This window comes from Palaemon carinicauda, chromosome 27 (assembly GCF_036898095.1).
Source record: "Palaemon carinicauda isolate YSFRI2023 chromosome 27, ASM3689809v2, whole genome shotgun sequence".
In the NCBI taxonomy this organism is placed as follows: Eukaryota; Metazoa; Arthropoda; class Malacostraca; order Decapoda; family Palaemonidae; genus Palaemon; species Palaemon carinicauda.
The window spans coordinates 90,746,774-90,768,779 of NC_090751.1; the positions used below are offsets into that span (position 1 = coordinate 90,746,774).

At 44.2% G+C, this 22,006-nt stretch overlaps 1 protein-coding gene across 1 annotated transcript in view; it reads right to left on the reverse strand.

Annotated features, from left to right (window-relative positions):
• The window catches only part of LOC137621027 (ATP-dependent RNA helicase DHX30-like), a 65,896-nt gene extending 46,706 nt beyond the window's left edge, over positions 1-19,190 (reverse strand). Inside the window, exons 1-2 of the mRNA XM_068351467.1 lie at positions 18,968-19,190; positions 15,427-15,590 (exon numbers count right to left, since the gene is read on the reverse strand). Of these exons, the coding sequence (XP_068207568.1) occupies positions 15,427-15,499 (73 nt within the window). The 5' untranslated portion in view covers positions 15,500-15,590; positions 18,968-19,190. The remainder of the gene's footprint in view (positions 1-15,426; positions 15,591-18,967) is intronic.
• Between the last annotated feature and the right edge of the window lie 2,816 nt (positions 19,191-22,006).

The window sequence follows — 22,006 nt, forward strand, 5'->3', positions numbered from 1 at the left end:
CCGAAGCGACGCCCCGGCTCGTGAAAGATGTTGCAGTGTGGTTGTTCGAGTAGCCTGTGCCGTGGGAGAAGCTCTCCCGGGAGTTCCGTCAGGGGAAGCAAGAGGGTCTGGAAACCGTTCTGCGTATAGTCCCAGTGGAGCTCTCAGGGCCATTGAAAGGTTGACAGACAACCTGGTCTTGTTGAGACCCATTCTCAACAGACAACAAAGGAGGGAAGACGCAGGCGTCGATGTTGTCCCGCCATCACCGGAATGCATCTTGCCAGAGTCTCGGGGTCTGAGACTGGGGGGAAGAACAGCGGAAGCTTGAGGTTCCAAGCTGTCGCGATCAGGTCCCCCAGGCCAGGACTTGCTGGTTACTCAAGGCCAAAGACCCCCAGGTACACTCTCTCTACGAGGCTCTGCTCGGATAGTCGGAGAGAACATTCCTCTGCCCGGAATGAGAGAGCCGATGGTGGTATTGAGAGGATCTCAAATCATCTCAGTATCTCTACTACAAGATGCGAAGGTATGAAAATGCGTCCCCTGCTGGTTAGAACACGCCAGTACCATGAAGTCGACGCGCACGGAGCGACTCGTCAGGAGCTGTAGGATCTGTAGAGGGGCAAGACTACGGCCCCTAAGCCTGCCTGAATGATGGAGAGGTATCCTTCAGGTCCTGACCATAGGCCTGGACCGGAACATGCCCCCCCCCCCCATTTTCTTTGACGAGTCCGAGAACAGCATCAAATATGTAGGGAAAGGACGAGAATATCCACTCCCATCAAGAGGTTCCATAGGTCAACACCCATTGCAGGTCTAATCGTTCCGCTGGTCCCATAGGGGCCAGAAAGTCCGGTTAATCGTTGCTTTGAAACCACCGGAACTTGGGCCGCCCCACAGGGAACTTATCCTGAGGCGACCGTTCGGAACTTTAGACGGGTCAATGAGGAAAAGAGAACTAGGAAACATTCCAAGGTAGAGCTGAAAACTCTGCTTGACTGAGAACAGGTACTGCGACTCTCCTCAACCTTGCCACAGTCAACTGAAGGGAAGGCTCGGAGGAGGCGGCAACAGAATCTGGCGTCCCCAGGCGGTCACCCATCCAAGTACCGACCAGACCCGACGTAGCTTAACCTCGCTGGACGGACGAGAAGCGGGGTTTCCAACGTGGTAAGGCCGATGAATCAATATCATGGCTAGATACTCAGATGTTGAGGCAGAAGAAGAGAAGGCTCCTAGCAAAATACCATGAACCCCCACTCATGGTAAGCATACGGAAGCTTGTCCCGGCACTGAAGAAGGTCGAACCCGAGCCTACCGGAGTTGACCAGACCTCCAAAAGGCGAAGGAGGCGGAAGCCTGCACCTGAGCGGCCATGAGGAAAGCAGGGAGAGTTCTCTGGGGAAAAACCTGCGATGCCACGGCGGGATCGCCACACTGCATCTTAAGCAGGAATACCTGTAGTCTAGGCTGAATTCCACGAGCTTCCTGGAAGATGGATGGAATGGAAACTGAAAGTACCCGTCCTTCCGATCCAGGGCCTAAGGAGTCCTGTCGCCTCGTTACCAGTCTGATCGATTCTGCTGTTCCACGCTGGACGAAGTTTGTTCGACAAACTTGATCAGAGCTGAGAAGTCGACTACGGAACTCCCGTCTCAGATACTTCCTTACAAGAAAGGATCGACTGAAGAGGCCGGGGGGTGAACCCGTCGACGATCCTATGGAGGACCTTCTCCTAAGGCATGGATCATTCTGCCCAAATGGGCAAACTCTTGCCGACCCTATGGCATAGAGGTTCAGAGACACGGAATTCGCTGACAGAGACGGCAGGCGCGATATCCTTGGCTGATCACAGAGATCGTGCAGGAATGGGCATCGGGAAGCTGTCATCCGGATGAGTAACCTTAGGCATTCTCCCAGCGTGAAACCTGCAAGGGGGGGGGTGCCAATCCTAGAGTTCGCGAACTCTGCCACTCCCTCTAGGACTATGCCCCCCCGGGAGAGCCTCCCGTGCTACCTGTTCCTGACAGGAGGGAACTGCTATTGGACACCTTGTCTCAGAAATCGTAGTCGGTCCGATAACTTAGGCCGACGCTGCTGAAAGAAAGAGGCGCTGGAGCCCTGCAGGGTCTGGAAGAAAGCGCCTTGGAGGAGTGAAAACGGAAGTCGACTTCCTCCGCACAACCGCTGTCTATGTCTCTGTCCTTGGGCACAAACAAACTCTTCTCAAGGATGGAAGGGTGTCTGAGGTTGTCGACATCCACGGATGAGACACCCAAAAGGAAGCCCTCGGTCATTGCGTCCAGATGGTCCAACATCGAGCTTGCCCGCAAGTTCGAAACTTGACGACGAAACGCCAAGGTGCTTGAGCCCGAGAGGAGGAAAGTACCCATGACCTTCCTGTAGCTTCCTTGAACAAAACCTCGGGTCACAACCGAGGAGGGAAAAGACCTGGTAAGCCCCTTTTAAGAGATGGAGAAGAGGAAGGGGTAAACCATTCACCCCTTGGCCGATGGAGAAATCTCGAACGGAAAGCCCCCTGGCAAAACCCTTCCAGGGATTGACGGGGAAGGGCTAACCCAGGTTCTGGAAAGAAGAATGTTGCTCAGACCTCCCTGAAGATTCTTCCTGCTCTTGCATGTGCCATGCTCTGCGATTACGGGGTGAGGCCGTGTTCTGGAAATACGCTCCAGAAGACTCGCCAGGCTGGCCATGCTGCGAAACCCCAACGGGAATCGCGGTCACAATCGCCCTGGCGCTCGCGCGATGGTAAATCAATGGTTTGCACGGCGAACGTGGAAGCGCCATGCGCGGGCACGCAGGAACGCAAACGAAGGTGAGCGAAGGAGCGCAGAAGGAGGGCGAGCGTGGTAGGAAAGGTTCGCGCGACGGAACACCGTCGGTCCGCGGGACGGAACACCGTCGGTCCGCGGGACGGAACACCGTCGGTCCGCGGGACGGAACACCGTCGGTTCGCGCGACGGAACACGGTCTGTCCGCGCGATGGAATACCGTTGGTTCGCGCGCGGGCGAACATTGGAGAGCATGTGCGCGGTCGCGCATGAGCGTGGGTGTGCGGGCACGCGGGCGTGTGGATGCGTGGGTGAGCACAGGCGGTCGGGAGACCGATGACGCGTACGCGGGCGATGGCGTGTTGACGAGCGATGGCGCGTTCTGGCGAGCGATAGCCCGTAGGAGAGTGAAGGCGCGTCGGCGAGCGGTGGTGCGTTAACAAAACGCTGGCGCGCAAGTGAAGAATCGCGCGGGCGCGTAGGCGATTGCCAATGCGAGAGAGACTAGTGATGGTTAGCGCGCCGGTGCATCAGGAAGGTGAGCGCTGAAGCAAGCTGTTAATCAGGCGATCCTAGACGGTCAGAAAACCGTTGGCGCCCATTGGTGCGTGGCAAAAAAGGGCGAGCAGATGTGCGCTGGCGATTGAAGAAAGCTGGCGCATAGAAGGACAGAAGTAAAGGTGAGCGCTGGCGAGCAGGAGGAAGATCTACGGCAAGATTCAGCTACCGGAGATCGTGGTCCACAGCAGGCGAGCGCTAGATCGCTACTGATGGTGTCCAGGGGAACTGACACGCGTGGCAGATCGATGGCGATCGTTGACGCGTAGGAGATCGCTGGCGAGCAGAAGGCAACGCGTGGAAGCCTGTGCGTAAAAGAAGAGTCCTTGTCCAAGACCTGAACCGAAGTTCTAGATCGCGAGGGCGAACGTGGGCGCACAGTGCGCGTAACTGGAACCAACAGGAACAGCAGAGATGATCAACATTAGAGCGCTGAAGAACAGGAGAGCGCTGGCGAACAGGAGAGCGCTGGCGAACAGGAGAGCGCTGGCGATCAGGAGAGCGCTGATGAGCAGGAGAGCGCCTGAGCGCTAACACTGAGCAGGAGAGAACACAGCAGAAGGGCGCGCAGGGGAACCCTGACACACAAGGGAAGAACCCCCGTGGGAGGCAACCCTTTACCCCGAAGGGATCGTTGTCCGTCGGGAGACTGATGTCCGTCGGGAGACTGATGTACGTCGGGAGACCGTTGTCTGTCCGCCGGGAGACTGATGTCCGTCGGAAGACCGTTGTCCGTCGGGAAGACCGTTGTCCGTCGGGAAGACCGTTGCCCGTCGGAAGACGAGGTCAGACTGCTGTCCATCTGCACCAGGAGCGGAAGATCAAGAAGAAGGAGTTGTAGGCTGCATACGGAGATTCAAAAAGGCGCCTCTTAGCACCCTAATAGGGAGAGGGAGATGGGAGGCCCTTACGACGAGGCGGACGGTGAGCCTTACGGCGAAGGAGGCCAACAGCAACAACAGCAGAAGAATCCTCCGAAGAGGAGTCTCTATGAGTGTACTCTCTCGCGAACGAAAGAGAAACACTTCATAGAAGAAACTGGTCAGCCAGTGACCTAAAAGGAGCAATCCTCCGAAGAGGGGCTCCTGCAGTTGCCCAGCCCCTTGAGCGAAACTGCAGGTGCGACCGCTCAGCACCAAGAGCATAGTCGCACTAAAAAAAGGCAAGAGAAGAGCCCCCCAAAAGGGGAAAAACTCAAGCCTGGACAGGAAAAACTTCCCTCGGAAGGAAAGTTACCCACCCAAGGAGGCGAGCCTCCTGAGAGTTCTAAAATGAACTGGAGAGCTGTCAATCGTCACGGGAGTACTTCCAGAAGAAAGAGACACGCCCCTGACGAAAATCCATAGGGGAGGCAGCAACAGCCGAATCCCCAGGCCTCAACAAGACAGCTCACACCGTTGCCATATTACAGAAACGAACTAGATCGGTAACTGTAAAAAAATAAAACAAAAATCATTAGTACACATTCATTCCCCCGGGAAGGCTCCGAAGAGGAATCCCGAGGGAAAGGAACACATGAATTACACAACAGGCACGTGCCCTCACAACCACTTACACTCACGCAAGGAGAGCTGTAACCAAAACAGAATTATAACAATTATAATTATGTAACTATGTAATTATGTAATTTAAAAATGAATGAACACTAAAGAAAGAACGAAAACCCCGAAAGGAATCGTTCTACAAAGCTGAAAAATCAACAAATACAATTAGATTCATAAACTAATTGAGACAAAACGTACGGCGTAGCAACCCCCCCACACGGGAAGGAAGCTACAAAAGGCGTAGTAACGTAGTAAAAGGGTGAACGACCTCAAGAGAGAGAGAGAGAGAAAGACCGAAGTCAAACTCGATCGCGACCCATAAAATTATACCATGGTGGCCTAAACTGCCGAGGGCTCCACGGAGATATCGTACACTACACACACAAGCATAAACTCTGAAAAGGAAACTTACTAATTTCTATACTCAAATATATACATAAACATGAGAAAATGTTTACATATATATTGAGAAAAAGAAAAGTAAGTGATTAAGTAAAGACAAAACAACAATGGCTGCCATGCGAGGACAAAGACAGAGACGTCTGTCCATGTCCGAGCCAACAGTGAAAATGGAGCATTCACCTGTGTGTGAGGGGGGGAGGGGTAGCTAGCTACCACTCCCCTAACCCCCTGCTAACTAGCGCGGGGGTAGTATACCCTCGTTAAATTCTAATGGCTCGTCATTTCAGCTACGTTAAAAGGTAAACCCAATGTAAATAGCTTGGTTTGTATTTCGGTTACGGAACAAATAGGTTTTGAATGCTCTGAATACTTGAGTTCTCTTCAGATAGTGTCTTGGTGCCCTTACAGCAAAGAAGCAAATTCTCCAGATTATCAGTCACATCCCTAAGGGAGGAGATGGAGAAGGTCCCAAAGCTTGGATCCTCCAAGGCAAGATTCTGGGTTTTAGCAATAATATTCAGAACAAAGGTGAATGAGACAGTTCTCTACCCCTCAGAATTACTAACAATATAAAAAATGCCTTGTATCTCACCAACTCGCTACGTCGAGGCCAAGGCAAGCAAGAACACTGCCTTGGTATTTAGATCTTCATCTGACACTTGCCATAACGGTTCATACAGAGCCCTCTTAAGGGACCTTAGAACTCTGGTAACACCAGCGGTTTCAGTTCTTTTGGTAGGCATGATTGCTCAAAGCTCCGCATCAGCACTGACAGTTCCATGGATGATAATAGGTCAAAACCCTAAGTTTAAAGATTTGGCTTAAGGCTGAGTAATAACCTTTCACCACTGAGACTGAGAGGCGCTTCTTTTGATGGAGGTAGACGAGAAAGGCTGCCATTAATTGAACAAAGGCTATGACTGGAGAGGTACTCCTTCTAGGGCAACAATTATATCAGATTCCCCACTTTGCCTGAAACACTGCTAACGAGGATTTCCGGAGATATCCAGACATCGCCTTGCGAAAAAACTTTCGCTCTGAGGACATACTGAAGAGTTTCCACCCATGAAGTGACAGGGATGTCAGAGAATTGTGTACATCTGCAGGTGTGGTTGACAAAGAAGATTGGGCCAAAGGGGTAGCACTCTTGGTACCTCAATCAGGAGCATCAATAGGTAGGAGCCAAAGGTGTTGAGGTTGTTCCACGGATGCTGGAATGCATCCTCAAACCTGTTAGATGGTCCAGGACTGGCAAAAAGAACATTATTAGTTTCCTGAACCTCGTGGCGAACATGTCTATTGATGGGGAACCCCACAAACTGAGAAAACTCTTTGGCACTAAAGAATAAAGGGACCACTTGACTCCTACTACTTGTTCCTGGTGACTGAGCTTGTCGACAATTACATTCCTTTTCCCTGGATGAACCTTCCTGACAACTCCACTGCACTGTTTTAGTATCCAAGAGTGAGACTCCTTTGCTAAATCTCTCATCAACACTACCGAATGGCCTCTCAGACTCTGTTGGAATGGTTGTAGCACCAGGAGTGCTACCTTCAATTCTAACAAGTTGATGTGCAGGCTCTTCTCTTACCTGGACCATCACCCCGAGGCAAACTGATTCCTTGGGTGTGCTCCACATCCCTCCTTTGATGCATCTGTGAAGATCACCAATTGTTGAGGAGGACATTCTAAAGGAGTTCCATTGATAAAGTTCTCTCATTTAACCACCTGGTTGGATCAACCCGAATCTCTTGGCTCACTAGGACCGGGAAATGAGGGGGGTTGGTGGCTGCTGTCCATTGTCTTTTCAAACACCACTGAACAGACTTCTGGTGGAAACATTTGTGTGAAACAAGCTTCTCCAAGGACGAGAGGTGTCTGAATGATCATGAAGAGTGAGTGCACTCTGTGCCATGCAAGAACGCGGCAAAAATGATATTTTAATTATAAAATAAATTTTTGAATATACTTACCCGGTGAATATATAATAGCTGCAACTCTGTTGCTCGACAGACAAAAAAACAGTAAAAACTCGCCAGCGATCGCTATACAGGTTGCGGGTGTGCCCACCAGCGCCAACTGTCGGCCAGATACCACTCTCTCGATGTAAACAAAGACTCAATTTCTTCTCATCCCATTGCGTCTCTATTGGGAAGGAAGGGAGGGTCGTTTAATTTATATATTCACCGGGTAAGTATATTCAAAAATTTATTTTATAATTAAAATATCATTTTTAAATATTTAACTTAGCCGGTGAATATATAATAGCTGATTCACACCCAGGGTGGTGGGTAGAGACCAGTTAAATATGTTTACATCGTATAAGCTAAGAGTTTTTTATTTCATTTTGACAGTTATCAATATAACAAAACCAAAATAAATAGGTACCTGGTAAGGAAGTCGACTTAGACGATTACTCTGCCTTGTAAGTACGTCTTCCTTACGGAGCCCCGCGATCCTCTTAGGATGCTGACAGACCCCCAGGAGCTGAAGTATCAAGGGCTGCAACCCATACAACAGGACCTCATCAAACCCCTAATCTGGGCGCTCTCAAGAAATGACTTTGACCACCCGCCAAATCAACTAGGATGCGAAAGGCTTCTTAGCCTTCCGGACAACCCATAAAAACATTAAAACATTTCAAGAGACAGATTAAAAGGATATGGAATTAGGGAATTGTAGTGGTTGAGCCCTCACCCACTACTGCACTCGCTGCTACGAATGGTCCCAGTGTGTAGCAGTTCTCGTAAAGAGACTGGACATCTTTTAAGTAACATGACGCGAACACTGACTTGCTTCTCCAATAGGTTGCGTCCATGATACTTTGCAGAGATCTATTTTGCTTAAAGGCCACGGAAGTTGCTACAGCTCTAACCTCGTGCGTCTTAACCTTAAGCAAAGATCGGTCTTCCTCACTCAAGTGTGAATGAGCTTCTCGTATTAACAATCTGATAAAACATGACAAAGCATTCTTTGACATAGGCAAGGATGGTTTCTTAACCGAACACCATAACGCTTCAGATTGGCCTCATAAAGGTTTAGTACGAGCTAAGTAGAACTTAAGAGCTCTAACAGGGCATAAGACTCTTTCTAGTTCATTGCCTACGATCTCCGATAATCTAGGAATATCGAAAGATTTAGGCCAAGGACGAGAAGGTAGCTCATTTTGGCTAGGAAACCAAGTTGCAGAGAACAAGTAGCTTTTTCTGACGAAAACCCCATGTTCTTGCTGAAGGCATGAAGCTCACTGACTCTTTTAGCCGAGGCTAAGCATACCAGGAAAAGAGTTTTAAGAGTGAGATCTTTCAGGGAGGCTGACTGCAAAGGCTCAAACCTGTCTGACATGAGGAATCTTAGGACCACGTCTAAATTCCACCCAGGAGTAGCCAAACGACGCTCCTTAGAGGTCTCGAAAGACTTAAGGAGGTCTTGCAGATCTTTATTGTTGGAAAGATCTAAGCCTCTATGCCGGAAGACCGAGGTCAACATGCTTCTGTAGCCCTTGATAGTAGGAGCTGAAAGGGATCGTACTTTTCTCAGGTATAAGAGAAAATCAGCTATTTGGGCTACAGAGGTACTGGTCGAGGATACGGAAACTGACTTGCACCAGTCTCAGAAGACTTCCCACTTCGATTGGTAGACTCTAATGGTAGACGCTCTCCTTGCTCTAGCAATCGCACTGGCTGCCTCCTTCGAAAAGCCTCTAGCTCTCGAGAGTCTTTCGATAGTCTGAAGGCAGTCAGACGAAGAGCGTGGAGGCTATGGTGTACCTTCTTTACGTGTGGTTGACGTAGAAGGTCTACTCTTAGAGGAAGACTTCTGGGAACGTCTACTAGCCATCGAAGTACCTCGGTGAACCATTCTCTCGCGGGCCAGAGGGAAGCAACTAACGTCAACCTTGTCCCTTCGTGAGAGGCGAATTTCTGCAGTACCTTGTTGACAATCTAGAATGGTGGGAATGCGTAAAGATCTAGATGTGACCAATCTAGGAGGAAGGCATCTATATGTATTGCTGCTGGGTCCGGGACTGGAGAGCAATAGATTGGAAGCCTCTTGGTCAGCGAGGTTGCAAAGAGATCTATGGTGGGTTGACCCCAAGTCGCCCAAAGTCTCTTGCACACATCCTTGTGGAGGGTCCATTCGATTGGAATTACTTGACCTTTCCGACTGAGACAATCTGCTAGGACGTTCAAGTCGCCCTGGATGAACCTCGTTACTAGGGAGATGCCTCGATCTTTTGACCAGATGAGCAGGTCCCTTGCGATCTCGTACAAAGTCAGTGAGTGGGTACCTCCCTGTTTGGAAATGTACACCAAGGCCGTGGTGTTGTCCGAGTTTACCTCCACCACCTTGCCTCGAAGGAGATTCTCGAAGCTTATCAAGGCCAGATGAACCGCCAAAAGCTCCTTGCTGTTGATATGCATGCTCCTCTGACTCGAGTTCCACAGACCTGAGCATTCCCGACCGTCCAGCGTCGCGCCCCAGCCCAAGTCCGATGCGTCCGAGAAGAGAACGTGGTTGGGTATCTGAACTGCCAGGGGAAGACCCTCTCGTAGGCTGATATTGTCCTTCCACCAAGTCAGACAAGACTTTATCTTTTCGGAAATCGGGATCGATACCGCCTCTAGCGTCTTGTCCTTTTTCCAGTGAAAAGCCAGATGGAATTGAAGAGGACAGAGGTGTAGCCTTCCTAGCGAGACAAATTGCTCCAGGGATGACAGCGTCCCTACCAGACTCATCCACAGCCTGACTGAGCAGCGTTCTTTCTTCAGCATCTTCTGGATGGAGAGCAGGGCTTGATCTATTCTGGGGGCCGACGGAAAAGCCCGAAAAACTTGACTGTGAATCTCCATCCCTAAATACAGAATAGTTTGAGATGGGACCAGCTGTGACTTTTCCAAATTGACTAGGAGTCCCAATTCCTTGGCCAGATATAGAGTCCAATTGAGATCCTTCAGACAGCGATGACTGGAAGAGGCTCTGAGAAGCCAGTCATCCAAGTACAGGGAGGCTCTGATCTCCGATAGCTCGAAACTGGTACCCCACATTCCTGTCAACAAACCTCAGAAACGGTTGGGAATCCGGGTGTATAGGAATGTGGAAGTATGCCTCCTGAAGGTCGAGAGAGACCATCCAGTCGCCTTCCATAAATGCTGTCAAGACAGCCTGGTAGACTTCATCGCGAAGTTTGTCTTGACAATGAACACATTGAGCGCACTTGCCTCTTACGTACTCCTGCAGTGAACATGGCTGCCAAATCATGGAGCCATCCCTGAGGGACTTGTCCCTGCAGAGAACGTGGCTGTCAGATCATTGGAGCCATCCCTGAAAGCCTTGTTTATGCATGACATAATTGTACAGCAAAACTTCAAAGGCTCGAAAACAGCTGTGAAGTTGACCTGTAAAATCTTGGAGCGTCTCCTGGCCAGGCGCCAGGGAGAGTCTACGAGATTTGAGAAGTCTATCTGGGCAGAGGCAGGAACTCCCAAGCCGAGAACTTCTCTCGTGTCATATCAGACTCTCGCTCTAAAAGCCAGTTTAAAAGAAGGGAAAGCAAAGGCTGTATCCCCCAAACTCCTCCTGGTGAAAAACCAGTCGCCTAGCAAACGTAAAGCTCTCTAGGAGAGCGAGAGAGCACTAGCTTATAAAACAACGGCTTCGAAGTAGCTAGGCCTAGTGTAAGCTCTGACGTTTAGGCGAACGAGGAGCAGCAGTTACAAAAAGATCCGGACAAAGATCCTTAAAAATCAGCATGATTTATTTAAAGTCCATAGAGGGCTAAGCAGCTTTAGGCTCCTCTCCGTCTGACAGAGTCCTCAAGGGAATATCAGTAGGAGGTGGAACAGCAACTTCCTCATCTAAAGGAACCTTGTCCGATAATAGCCGAGTCTCAAGCAAGGGAGAGACCTACCGTGGCGGCAATGCTTTACAAGCAGAGTCCACACGCACTGGTGCATTAGTAGCGGACCAGGACGCAACGTCATGTAACTGCTTGACAGTCTGTGAACTGTCAACAACAACAGGTGCGAGAGACCAGGACGCAACGTCATGTAACTGCTTGACAGTCTGTGAACTGTCAACAACAACAGGTGCGTGAGGACGCACAGCGTCCACTCGAGACTGCTTTGACCGCCTAGATAGAGCAGTCAAAACAACTCTAGAATGCGGAGGTTGACGCACAGCGTCAAAACAAGTCAACTCCGATTGTTAGTGAACGTCCTGAACGTCAACAGGAGCATCAGCAAGTGGCCTACATCCAAATGTGGCTGAAAATCCACACGAGACCGCATCGAGTGTGGTTCTAAACAACCTGACTGACGTGACTTAGCTACGCCAACGTCAACAGGACGCACAAAGGAACGTTAGGTTGGCTGAAAGCCAGGATCTCGATGAGATAAACGGCTAGGCTCAACGGACTAATCGGCAGAATAGTCTTCCATAAGGGAGGCAAGCTTATTCTGCATGTCTTGCCGTACAACCCATTTAGGATCAACGGAAAAGGTTGCGGTAAGAGACGAGGGTAACGTCTGTGACCGCAAAACCTTGCCAACAAAAAGACTCTCGGAGTCTGTGTTACGCTTTTGTTAGGCGGAGAGCAGTTTTCCGATGACTGCATAGGGTCAGAGCTGTCCTAATGGCTACAACCAGGACGCTGGACCTGTCCTGAAAGGACTGACTTTCGCTTAAGGGCCTCGAAACCTTGTTTCAGGTTTCTTATGCGAAAAGCCTTCGGATGACGAGGAGAAAATTGTCTCTCTCGCCTTATGGTAGGGGAGATCTTGGTAAGATACACCCGATACCATAGAGGGAACGTCTGTTCGCTGATCAAGGCCTCTCGAACCCATAAGTCGTACGACATTACTTCTAACCTGGGCTTGGGAGCTTGCAAGAGGTCCCGGACTAGGTGAACGACAGGCACGAACAGACGAACCCTCGGTTACGCAACACTGTAACACTTTGCGCAATATCACTTTATCACTACGATTTTCTGTTTTGCACTTATTTCACTGAAATCGAAACTTTTACTGATTTCTACCTGAAGCACGCAATTCTACCCTCATCAAAAGGTAGTAAATGCGAAATCAGTCGTATAATGCAAGCACATTAATACCAGCAAAAAAAAAGTAAACATCTTTTAAGATAAAAAATTCAGTGATTGGGAAAGAGACTAAACACTAGTACATTCAAAACTACGTTTTCAATCTCTCACCGTACATTGCCTGGGGACGAGAATAAAACTAAACACGTTTTATCCTTTCTCCCCGTACAGAGACTAGGGACGAGAGTAACTCGAGAACAACGTTACCCGCTTGAACGGAACGTTTTCTCTCCTCTCTCTCCCTCCGTCTCTATCTCTCTCTCTCTCTCTCTTGATTTCGCACCTAAGAGAAGAGCCCAATTACGTTTCGTCAAAAAAACATGTTATTTAACCAAAGGAAAAAACTGAAAGGTTTTTCAATTAAAAAGTTCCTTTAAAATAGAATTTAAAACATTTAAGCTTTGAAAGAAGAATGAACAAAACGTTAGAATCGATTTACTCTTTCTGCAAAGTGAAACCGTGATACTCTCTCTCTCTATCGTAACGATAGAGCGCAAACTGCGTAGCATAAATAAACTAAACGTTAGTTCATCTTTGAAAACAGTACGAAGACTATTCAAAGAAAATCTTTCATAAAATATTTATTAAAAATATTCATTTAAAAAGTTTTAAATCATTAGCTCTTTAAAAGCTATTTACAATTGAAAGGGCTCAACGTTGGTTAACTTCGGTTTCCAAGTAAGGACCGCCTACTCTCAGGAAAGGTCGCATATAAACAAATCATTAAAATTTATTTTTATGTTTATTATAAATGGAAAGTTAATCGAAGAGGCTTAATAAAGGCGGTGAGATATGAAATATATAGAGGAAAATCTATAATTAATTTATAACGTGATAAGATAATTGCTAAAAGCCTAAACACACTTCCGTCTAAGGGAAGGGTCGGCCATTTAAAAGTCAAAGAAAGTCCATACTCTCTTTGTCATCAAAAATTAAATCTATCCAAAAACGAGTTCAAGATTTAAGATGAAGATAAAACACCTGCACTGCGAAAGCTCAAACCAAAATGAAGTACTTCACCAAATATGTTGAGAAAACTCCAGGTTCTACAGCGAGTAAAAGTACGTCTTGTCGACACGTCGACAGAGAAGAAATTGAGTCTTTGTTTACATCGAGAGAGTGGTATCTGGCCGACAGTTGGCGCTGGTGGGCACACCCGCAACCTGTATAGCGATCACTGGCGAGTTTTTACTGTTTTTTTGTCTGTCGAGCAACAGAGTTGCAGCTATTATATATTCACCGGCTAAGTTAAATATTTAAAAGTAATGGTTTGAATTGAAATATTACCGGTTTGTATTAGAAAAAAAAAATTCCCTGCCTTGAAATTCTTTAGTAAAGTTGTATGATAATTTCTCTCATCAGCTGTCGTTTTGTCTTATAAGTTCTTTTTATCTTTCAGGTTAGAACAGCACCTTGCATGCAGTGGGGCAGGCATGATATACTAGAGCCATGTGGAATGACATGAGTGGAGAAATCTGTGAAATCACTTGACTGATTTGTCCTGGTACATTACTGATAATAATGAATATCATGTTAAAATTATGTATGGCCAGATTTCTCTTCCGTTGGAGACAGTGAAACAAGGACTCAGAGTGACAGGCCAGCTGTAAGAAGGCTACCAAACAACATTTCTTTTGTGTTGTCACTCCTAAGCAAGTTTGTCCTTCTATGCCCTGTGAATCCAGCGATCAAGCCTTTGAAGGGACATGAGTGCTCTTTGTGCAGTCAATTGATGAATTTTCTCATTGCGAGCTGGTGGATCCCTTTTTATGCTTGTGTGAATAAAGGCCACTTGTTAGGAACAAAAGTGCTTTTCTGCCTTCAGGAGGAGGTGGTAGTAGCCGGAGGGGAAAGCAACCACTTTTCCCTTTCGTAGTCATCATTATATCAGATGGTGATGGAACTGCTGAAGGTGAGAACCTATCATCACTTGTACCTACAGTAGTCTGGGCCAGGCTGGAGGGGGTCATGTCAGGCACTGCTTCTGCCACAGCAGAAGTGGCAGTGCCAGGAAACTGGTTAGTCCTATTAAGGACTTGCCACAGTTTCTCAGTGGACAGAATGTCTTCTAAGTTTAAAGGCGGCGATAGCGTTTTCAGAGCCAGACATTGTCAACGCTATGGAGTGGAGGGTGGAGTTCACCTAATCCACTGGGAAATCCACTAGCCAATATAAATCTGGGCTGTTTTGCTTCTTCGACAATCCTCCGGGGAGGGGAACACGGAGAAGGCTCATGGAGATAATAACCGAGGTCAAAAGATGAGAATTAGTGGATTTTCTCGGCCTCAAGGAAGACTTCACAAAAGGAGAAGAGTCATGCTTTTCTTTTTTCTTCCTTCTATTTCTGTATTCTATGCACTGCAGTGACAACCATTCATTGCAATAAGTACTGGGTGAATACCAAGAACAGTCATGTTTCCAACACGAAGGACACAAGAAATGGGGGTCAGTGTTACTCTTGCTCATGATGGTGCTGCACTTTTGGGAAGCAACTCCAAGGCAGGACCGCATGCCCACAAGTTGTTTCTCCATTTCATGAACATCAAACATGCTCTGTAAAGAGGAAAAGGGTTAAGATTAAAGCAGCTAAGTTGTGAATACCAGAGTATGTGTGTACTGCTCAACAGCTGAAGTCAAAGCGTCTAACTGTACTGGTGGGGGGGATTCCATGCTACCCTTCACTTATACCGATGCATCGTTATAAACTTTAACAACCGAGTTTCCAGCTTCCCTGAAAACCTACTTCTATTGAAATATGGATTGCATCCATATAGGAACAAACATTCAATTGAGACAATCGACAATATCTAAAGAGTCTGGTATCACTAAGAACAGCATCTAAATCTATATTTCTGGAGACTCGCAGGTCAGTATTTGCAAAACATAAAACAGTATCTACCTTGTTAGGAGTAAGCAATAAAGCCATTACTATTTGTATTGGTGTATAAGATTTAAAAAGGTTCATTATTTGTATAAGCATATTAAAGGTTTATAAGCTGAACAAAAAAAAGGGTTAATCTCAAGAGAAATAAAAATATACCTACTTACGTTTTTCGAATTTGACTCTGGAAAATGTATATAAAGTTGAAGTTGCATTGCCCAATCTCCTCAGTAAATACATCTTGGTTCAGCAAATCAATTCAAATCTCATGGAACTAGATTTCAACTTTCATTAATGCTTCCTTAGACACTATAACATTAATAGCCAAAGCCTGCAAGATAAAGAATTCAATGAAGTCATGTTTAAAAATGAAATGGAAAAATATAAAACTGTTTCAATAATTTGCATTTATTTCATGAATCTTCCTTGACGTCATATTGCTTTGCCTCCAGAAGCTTGGTTTATTGACACTTTCCCCTAAGATAAAAAAAAAAAAAATCCCATTTTCTTGCCTTTCAAAAGACACTTTTCTTTAGTAAAGTAATGAACAATGGTAGCGGTTAATGGCAAGAAGCAAAGTTGCGATATGGTAGTCTCTCTTTATTTCAGTCTTTCAGTCGCAACGCTTTGACATACTGTACAACGCCTCCAGATTGTTTATCATGTTATAGGGCAATTCCTGCATATATTGTTCTAGGAAAATGGTATAGCCAATCATGGTCCACATTCTCTACAACCTTGAGTCCTTCAATAAGGGGTACGACTTAAGCAACGCTGGAACAGCCATTAAAAACTCAACGTAGCAGTTAACTATTAGCAGGTGGTGGGGCTTCAGGTCGTGGGAAAGCCCAACCCACCTGTCAGTCAGTCAGTAAGTTAACCACTTTTAACCTAAACCCTAGGACTTCAAGGGGGGGGGGGGGGGTTGAGGCTAGAAGTGTAACTTAAAGGACTACTATTTGTGTAGTTAGGAAAACATCATACAGAGGGTCCTCAACTTAATTGGTTCCAAGAAGCTGTTTGTAAGTCAAATTTTGTTAAATTTTGTCCTAGGGAAGGCCTATCCTGAATTCCATGCCTATGATTTCCAGCTACAGAAGATAACAAATAGTCGCGTTTCATATGAAATATATATTAGGCTAATACAAATGTCATTTTGCTTACTGTATTAAATGATATATTGTTTTATTACAATATTTCTTTATCTTATCTTTGTTATTTTCAGTTGGATTTGTGTTTGTTAAGCTGAGGACCTTCTGTACAAATTACTTTGAAATTTTGTGATTTGTTCCTACACAAAATACAATCCATCATCCTTTGATAGGACTCAGTCTTTGGGGTAAGGAAACCCCTATGAACTGAAATCTGGCTGGTTTGACTTTCCCAGGAGATGTCAGAGGACTTGGTCCTGTATAGAAGTAAAGGTGATGATTCCTACCAACCTCCAGAAGGTTTGAGCATGGAGATGTCACAGGTGTTAGGCTAGGCCCTTACCAATAGTAAATGGTAATTGGTCACAGAAAACCCCATAAAATTAAATTGGATGCATTGTCCAAATGAATGCACATTATAAGAAATTGGTTTGCACTTATTTTATCCATCTTCCCCTTCATCTAAGAGAATGGAGGAGATAACTTTTAACAGATCTTGTCTGAAACGAAAGGTTGCTCAGCTATAAAGCTCATTTGCACTCGACACCCGGTTCAACTTAAAGCAGCCATCACTGCTGCACTCCCAAGAGGGGGAGAAAAGAAAGTAGATGGAAATTCCACCTTTCAATCTAGGCTTACGTCGAAACGGCTTTCCTAGACGACATGCAACTTATCTCGTGAGAAAACTAGTCTGGCTATATAACCTGTTGAGTTGCTACCACAGAAATGAGGTAACCATGGGTTTGTAGATATACTATCATAGAAAACAAGCAATAAAGGAAATTCTATATGAATCCCTGATTTACAAACAGCTTCTTTTTGAGTGCTAAAGAGGACCAAATATTCTTAAATTTGTGACCCCTTGTCCGAGTTAGATATCCAAACATTTTGCTAATTAAGACAAGAACAACTAATGGTCTCACAAAGCCAAATTGAAGTGTTCTAAGATATCTTTCTCTTCACCCTCACGGTGCTAAAAAAAAAGGTTGGAGCTCAGGTCTGAAGCTCAGAGTCCACTTATGATAGCACCATGGTTTACTCAAACATAATAGCATGTCTGCACACTTGTCCATTTATTCTAGAATGACAGAAAATTTTTCAAACAGCCAAAATTTGAGAGGCACCAATGCTACATATGAACTGTTTGTGACTGAAGTAAAAAGGTTAGCGTCTAGGTGACTAACAGGTGGACGGGGCTTCCCTGCCAGTACTACATAAATACTTTGTTAAATTCTCAATGGCCATTCCAGCTTAGTTGAAGTCATACACCTATTAAAGGATGGTGGTTTGTTTAAAAAATTAATTTAAATATCATAGAATTAGACTGGTACACGGTATATTTAAAGGAATTTCGGAGCCTTTGCATGGAAAATAGACGCTAACTAACTTAAACTTCCCCCCCCCCCAACCTAACCTACAAGCTGTGTCCTTACCTACTTACCTAATGGGGGGGGGGGGGGTTAACGCCCCTCTGCAACTACCTTACAATGCCGTATTCTTACTCGGGCATCATCATACATTTAGGTTGCCGCTACTACACATACGCCCCAGAATTTAGAATGTAATCTAGGATGATACCTAGTGCAAAACCTTAACTTTACAGTTATGGTAGTCGACCCACCATAACTAAAAAACTATGAATTCCCCAAAAATCATTACAAAGAAACCTTCAAAACACCTATAACCACACCATACTGTATTCCCTTTCTTTTAAAAAAAAAAAGCTGTAAACGATATAGTTCTAATAAAGAAATTTAACCCACTCACCTAACCTGGTCTACAAGCCATGTCCTTACATATTTACTGAACAGGGGTTAACGACCCATCGCAAACCCCCTTAGGACTGCCAGGGGTGTATGTATGTATGATAGCAGAAAATGCAGACACTTGTATGTGTGATGACGACCAGCTGAGAATACAGCAGTGGTAGCCTTTGTATATCAGCGGCCAGTTTCTATCGCGATTAAAAATGGATGTGAGCTAACCTAAACTTTTCCCCCTAACCTAACCTAAAACCCATGTCCTTACCTACTTAACTAACGGGGAGCCTTACGCCCACCTGCGATCACCCTTACACTGCCGTATTCTAAGTTAGCCGTAATAATACATACAGGTGGCCGCTATCATACATACATCCCCAGCAGTGAAAAGGGGGTCGCCTGGGGCATTAGCCCCTACCCGGTAGATAAGTAGGCAAGAAGATGGCTTGTAGCAGGAAGTTTAGGTGCCCATTTCCTATGCACGCAGGAGGATTGATTGATTCAAAGTTTTCAGGCATCCTGACATCTGAGGTCATTGACGCCGGGCACGCAGGAGGAACTGACCGCTAATATACAAAGGCTACAACTGCTTTACTCTTAGCAATAGGGTTGAAAATAAATAACCTAATTGGCATGGACGTCAAAATAAATAATAATAATAATAATAATAATAAATGTCCTAGGTTGGGTTAAGGCGTAAGCTGTATTCTTCGAATAAATGCTTTACTAGAATACCTACTTGGCAGGTACCATAGGTATTACAGATTAATATATACCACCCTTACGATAGCCCTTACCTTGGTAAAGCTTTATAATTACAATCCAATTCGGTTTGTGATGGAGACCAAGTATGTATTATTCTTGTTTGCTATGCAACTAACGATTGCAACACGACTCACGATGTTAAAAGTCGGTGTTCACTACATACGGATTATATAAAAGAGTATTTTATAGAATAATAAAAGAACACAATAGGATTCTTCTGTAATATGTTATCCTTAAATATCAACTCAACAAATAACGCTTATTTATTGGCTATTATAAACTGTTTTTATAAATCAAATTATATAAAACTTAGGGCTAATCCCTAATATAATAGATATATAATTTTCTTCTCTTGTTTTTGCGTAGTCCAGCTTGTCATAAACAGGGCCGGCTCGGCTGCCTGAATTGTCAAAGAAAATCCCAGGAAATTACAGAATATCATATATATTTATTATTATTATTATTATTATTATTATTATTATTATTATTATTATTATTATCATTATTATTATTATTATTATTATTGTTGTTGTTGTTGTTGATGATGATGATGTTGTTGTTAGAAAAGCTGGATGCTATAAACCCAAGAGAATCCAACAGGGAAAAATAGCCCAGTGAGGAAAGGAAATCCAAGAGAAGTACTGAACAATGAAAATAAACTATATTAAGAATAATACCAACATTAGAATGGGCCTTTCACATGTAGGCTAAACTATGAAAGTTTGATATTTCAACAGATATTTGCTTTAACGTATAAAAATGGATGTATCAACAAAAGAGATGGACCTATAAAATTGCAGATTTCTATACAATTATATACAATAGTGATATAAGAAATAACTTTGCCAATAGAAATAATGAAACTCGTGAGTTGATACCGATAGTAACAGTAGAAGTAGAGACAGCCTTAAAACCCGTGAAAAGGGACAAAACAGAAGATGGCTTAACAAATAATTTAACATTATATGGAGGATATTCCATAGTAATAAATTTGGCTGAACTTTACACAAAATGTTTGCAAAACTGCTCTATATCTTCAGCTTAGGAAACGTCATTATTATATTGTTTCACAAAAAGGGACACAAAAGACCTTAGAAATAACCGCCCAATATGTTTATTTTCAGTAATATCTAAAATATTTACAGAGATTATACGAAGCAAAATTGAAAGATATCTACATTTTAATCAACCAAGAGAGCAGGCAGGTTTTAGAAGCGGGTATTCAACAATTGACCGTATACATATCAACTTTCTAATGGAAAATGACAAACCACTATGTATGGCATTTAAAAACTGTGAAAAAGCTTTTGATTCTGACAAAACTTTAGCAGTAATGAAAGCCCTTCAAAGACAAGGAATAGATTATACTTATTTTAGAACCCTTAGAGATATCTATATGGGAAGTACAGCAATCCTCAAACTACATAGATTTAGTGAGAAAATTCCAATTGAGAAAAGGAGTTAGACAAGAAGTCCCTATCTCTCCTAAATTATTCACAGCACGCCTATAACTTTTTTAGAATTTAGATTGGGAAAATGTAGCAATTAACACTAATGGGGAATACCTAAACAACTTAAGGTCTGCCAATGACTTAGTTCTACTTCGTGAATCATGGAAAGAGTTGCATAAGATGATAGTAGATTTGAATATAGGAAGCAGAAACATAGGACTGAAAATAAATATGAGTAAAACTAAGATAATGTTCAATGAAAATGCCGAGAAATAACAAATAAGAGTTATGGACGAGCCTCTAGATATTTTCAATGAATATACTGTACGTACTTAGGATAAGGATGGGATGGGAAAGCATATGGTAAACAAAATGAAAATAAAAATGCCACTTTTTCTAAGGAAAAAAGTATTTAATGAGATGGTCCTATCAGTATCAACTTATGCATCAGAAACTTTGAGTCTTACTAAAAGCATTAAAACATAATCTAGTTACAACTCAAAGAGCTATGGAAAGAATAACGATGGGAATAACACTAAGAGACAGAAAATGAGCAACATGGATACGAGGGCAATCTTAAGTAGAGGCTATTCCAACAACATGTAAGACAACAATGGACATGGTTAGAGCATATAATGAGAAAGACAGATGGTATATGGACATTAATAATAATAATAACATGGGTTCATAGAGTTTTTAGACGAAGGAAGAGAAGGTGAAGGATTCACTGTATAGAGTTTAGAGTCATCAACTTAGTAAGCAGAGAGGGGAAATGTGAATTTTACCATTCATATTGCCAGTCTCATTTGTACGTGGGTAAATCTTATGAATATTCACACATGGCACTAAAGACTTTTGATTTTTTGTTAGCAATACAATATTCAAAGTCAGGCTCATAATACAAAAGACGAATTATAGACAACCTCGATCTCTCTCTTACCTGGCAATATAAATGCTTCAAATATGAATGGTTCGTGAAAATCTATGGCCCATAGTACTTTCGGAATTAATTATTTGCATAAAATATATTGTTTAAACATATAACCAAAAGATTTTCATTTGAAATTTCCCTACTCTATCTTTGAGATTTTCTATGGTTATCTTTCCAAACTTCGGTTTGAAATTTCTCTCTCTCTCTCTCTCTCTCTCTCTCTCTCTCTCTCTCTCTCTCTCTCTCTCTCTCTCTCTCTCTCTCTCTCTCTCTCTCTCTCTCTCTCTCTCTCTCTCATGGTTGCATCCTTGAATGAAAGTCAGAAAACTCAGCAAACAGAAAAGAAAAATGGAAGCAAAAATTAAACAAAAAAAAGAAAAAAAACAAGCCGAATATATACCGCGCTATGCATAATTAGAGCCCAACTACAAAGAATGCATCTATAATGCCAGGGGTTGGTGCAGATATGGGGATAATTGCAGGTATACACACAAGAATAAATATGAAGGCGAAAGAGCAAATATAATAGAAAAGTTGGATTTTTTAATGTCAGAATTCCGGGAAATGAAGAAAAGAACATATCAGAACAGGAAGGAAGCATGGGAGAATCCATATTATTACCAATATTAAATAATGGGGATGCAACACAAACTATAATAGTGATGAATGCACAGGGTTTAGTCACGAGT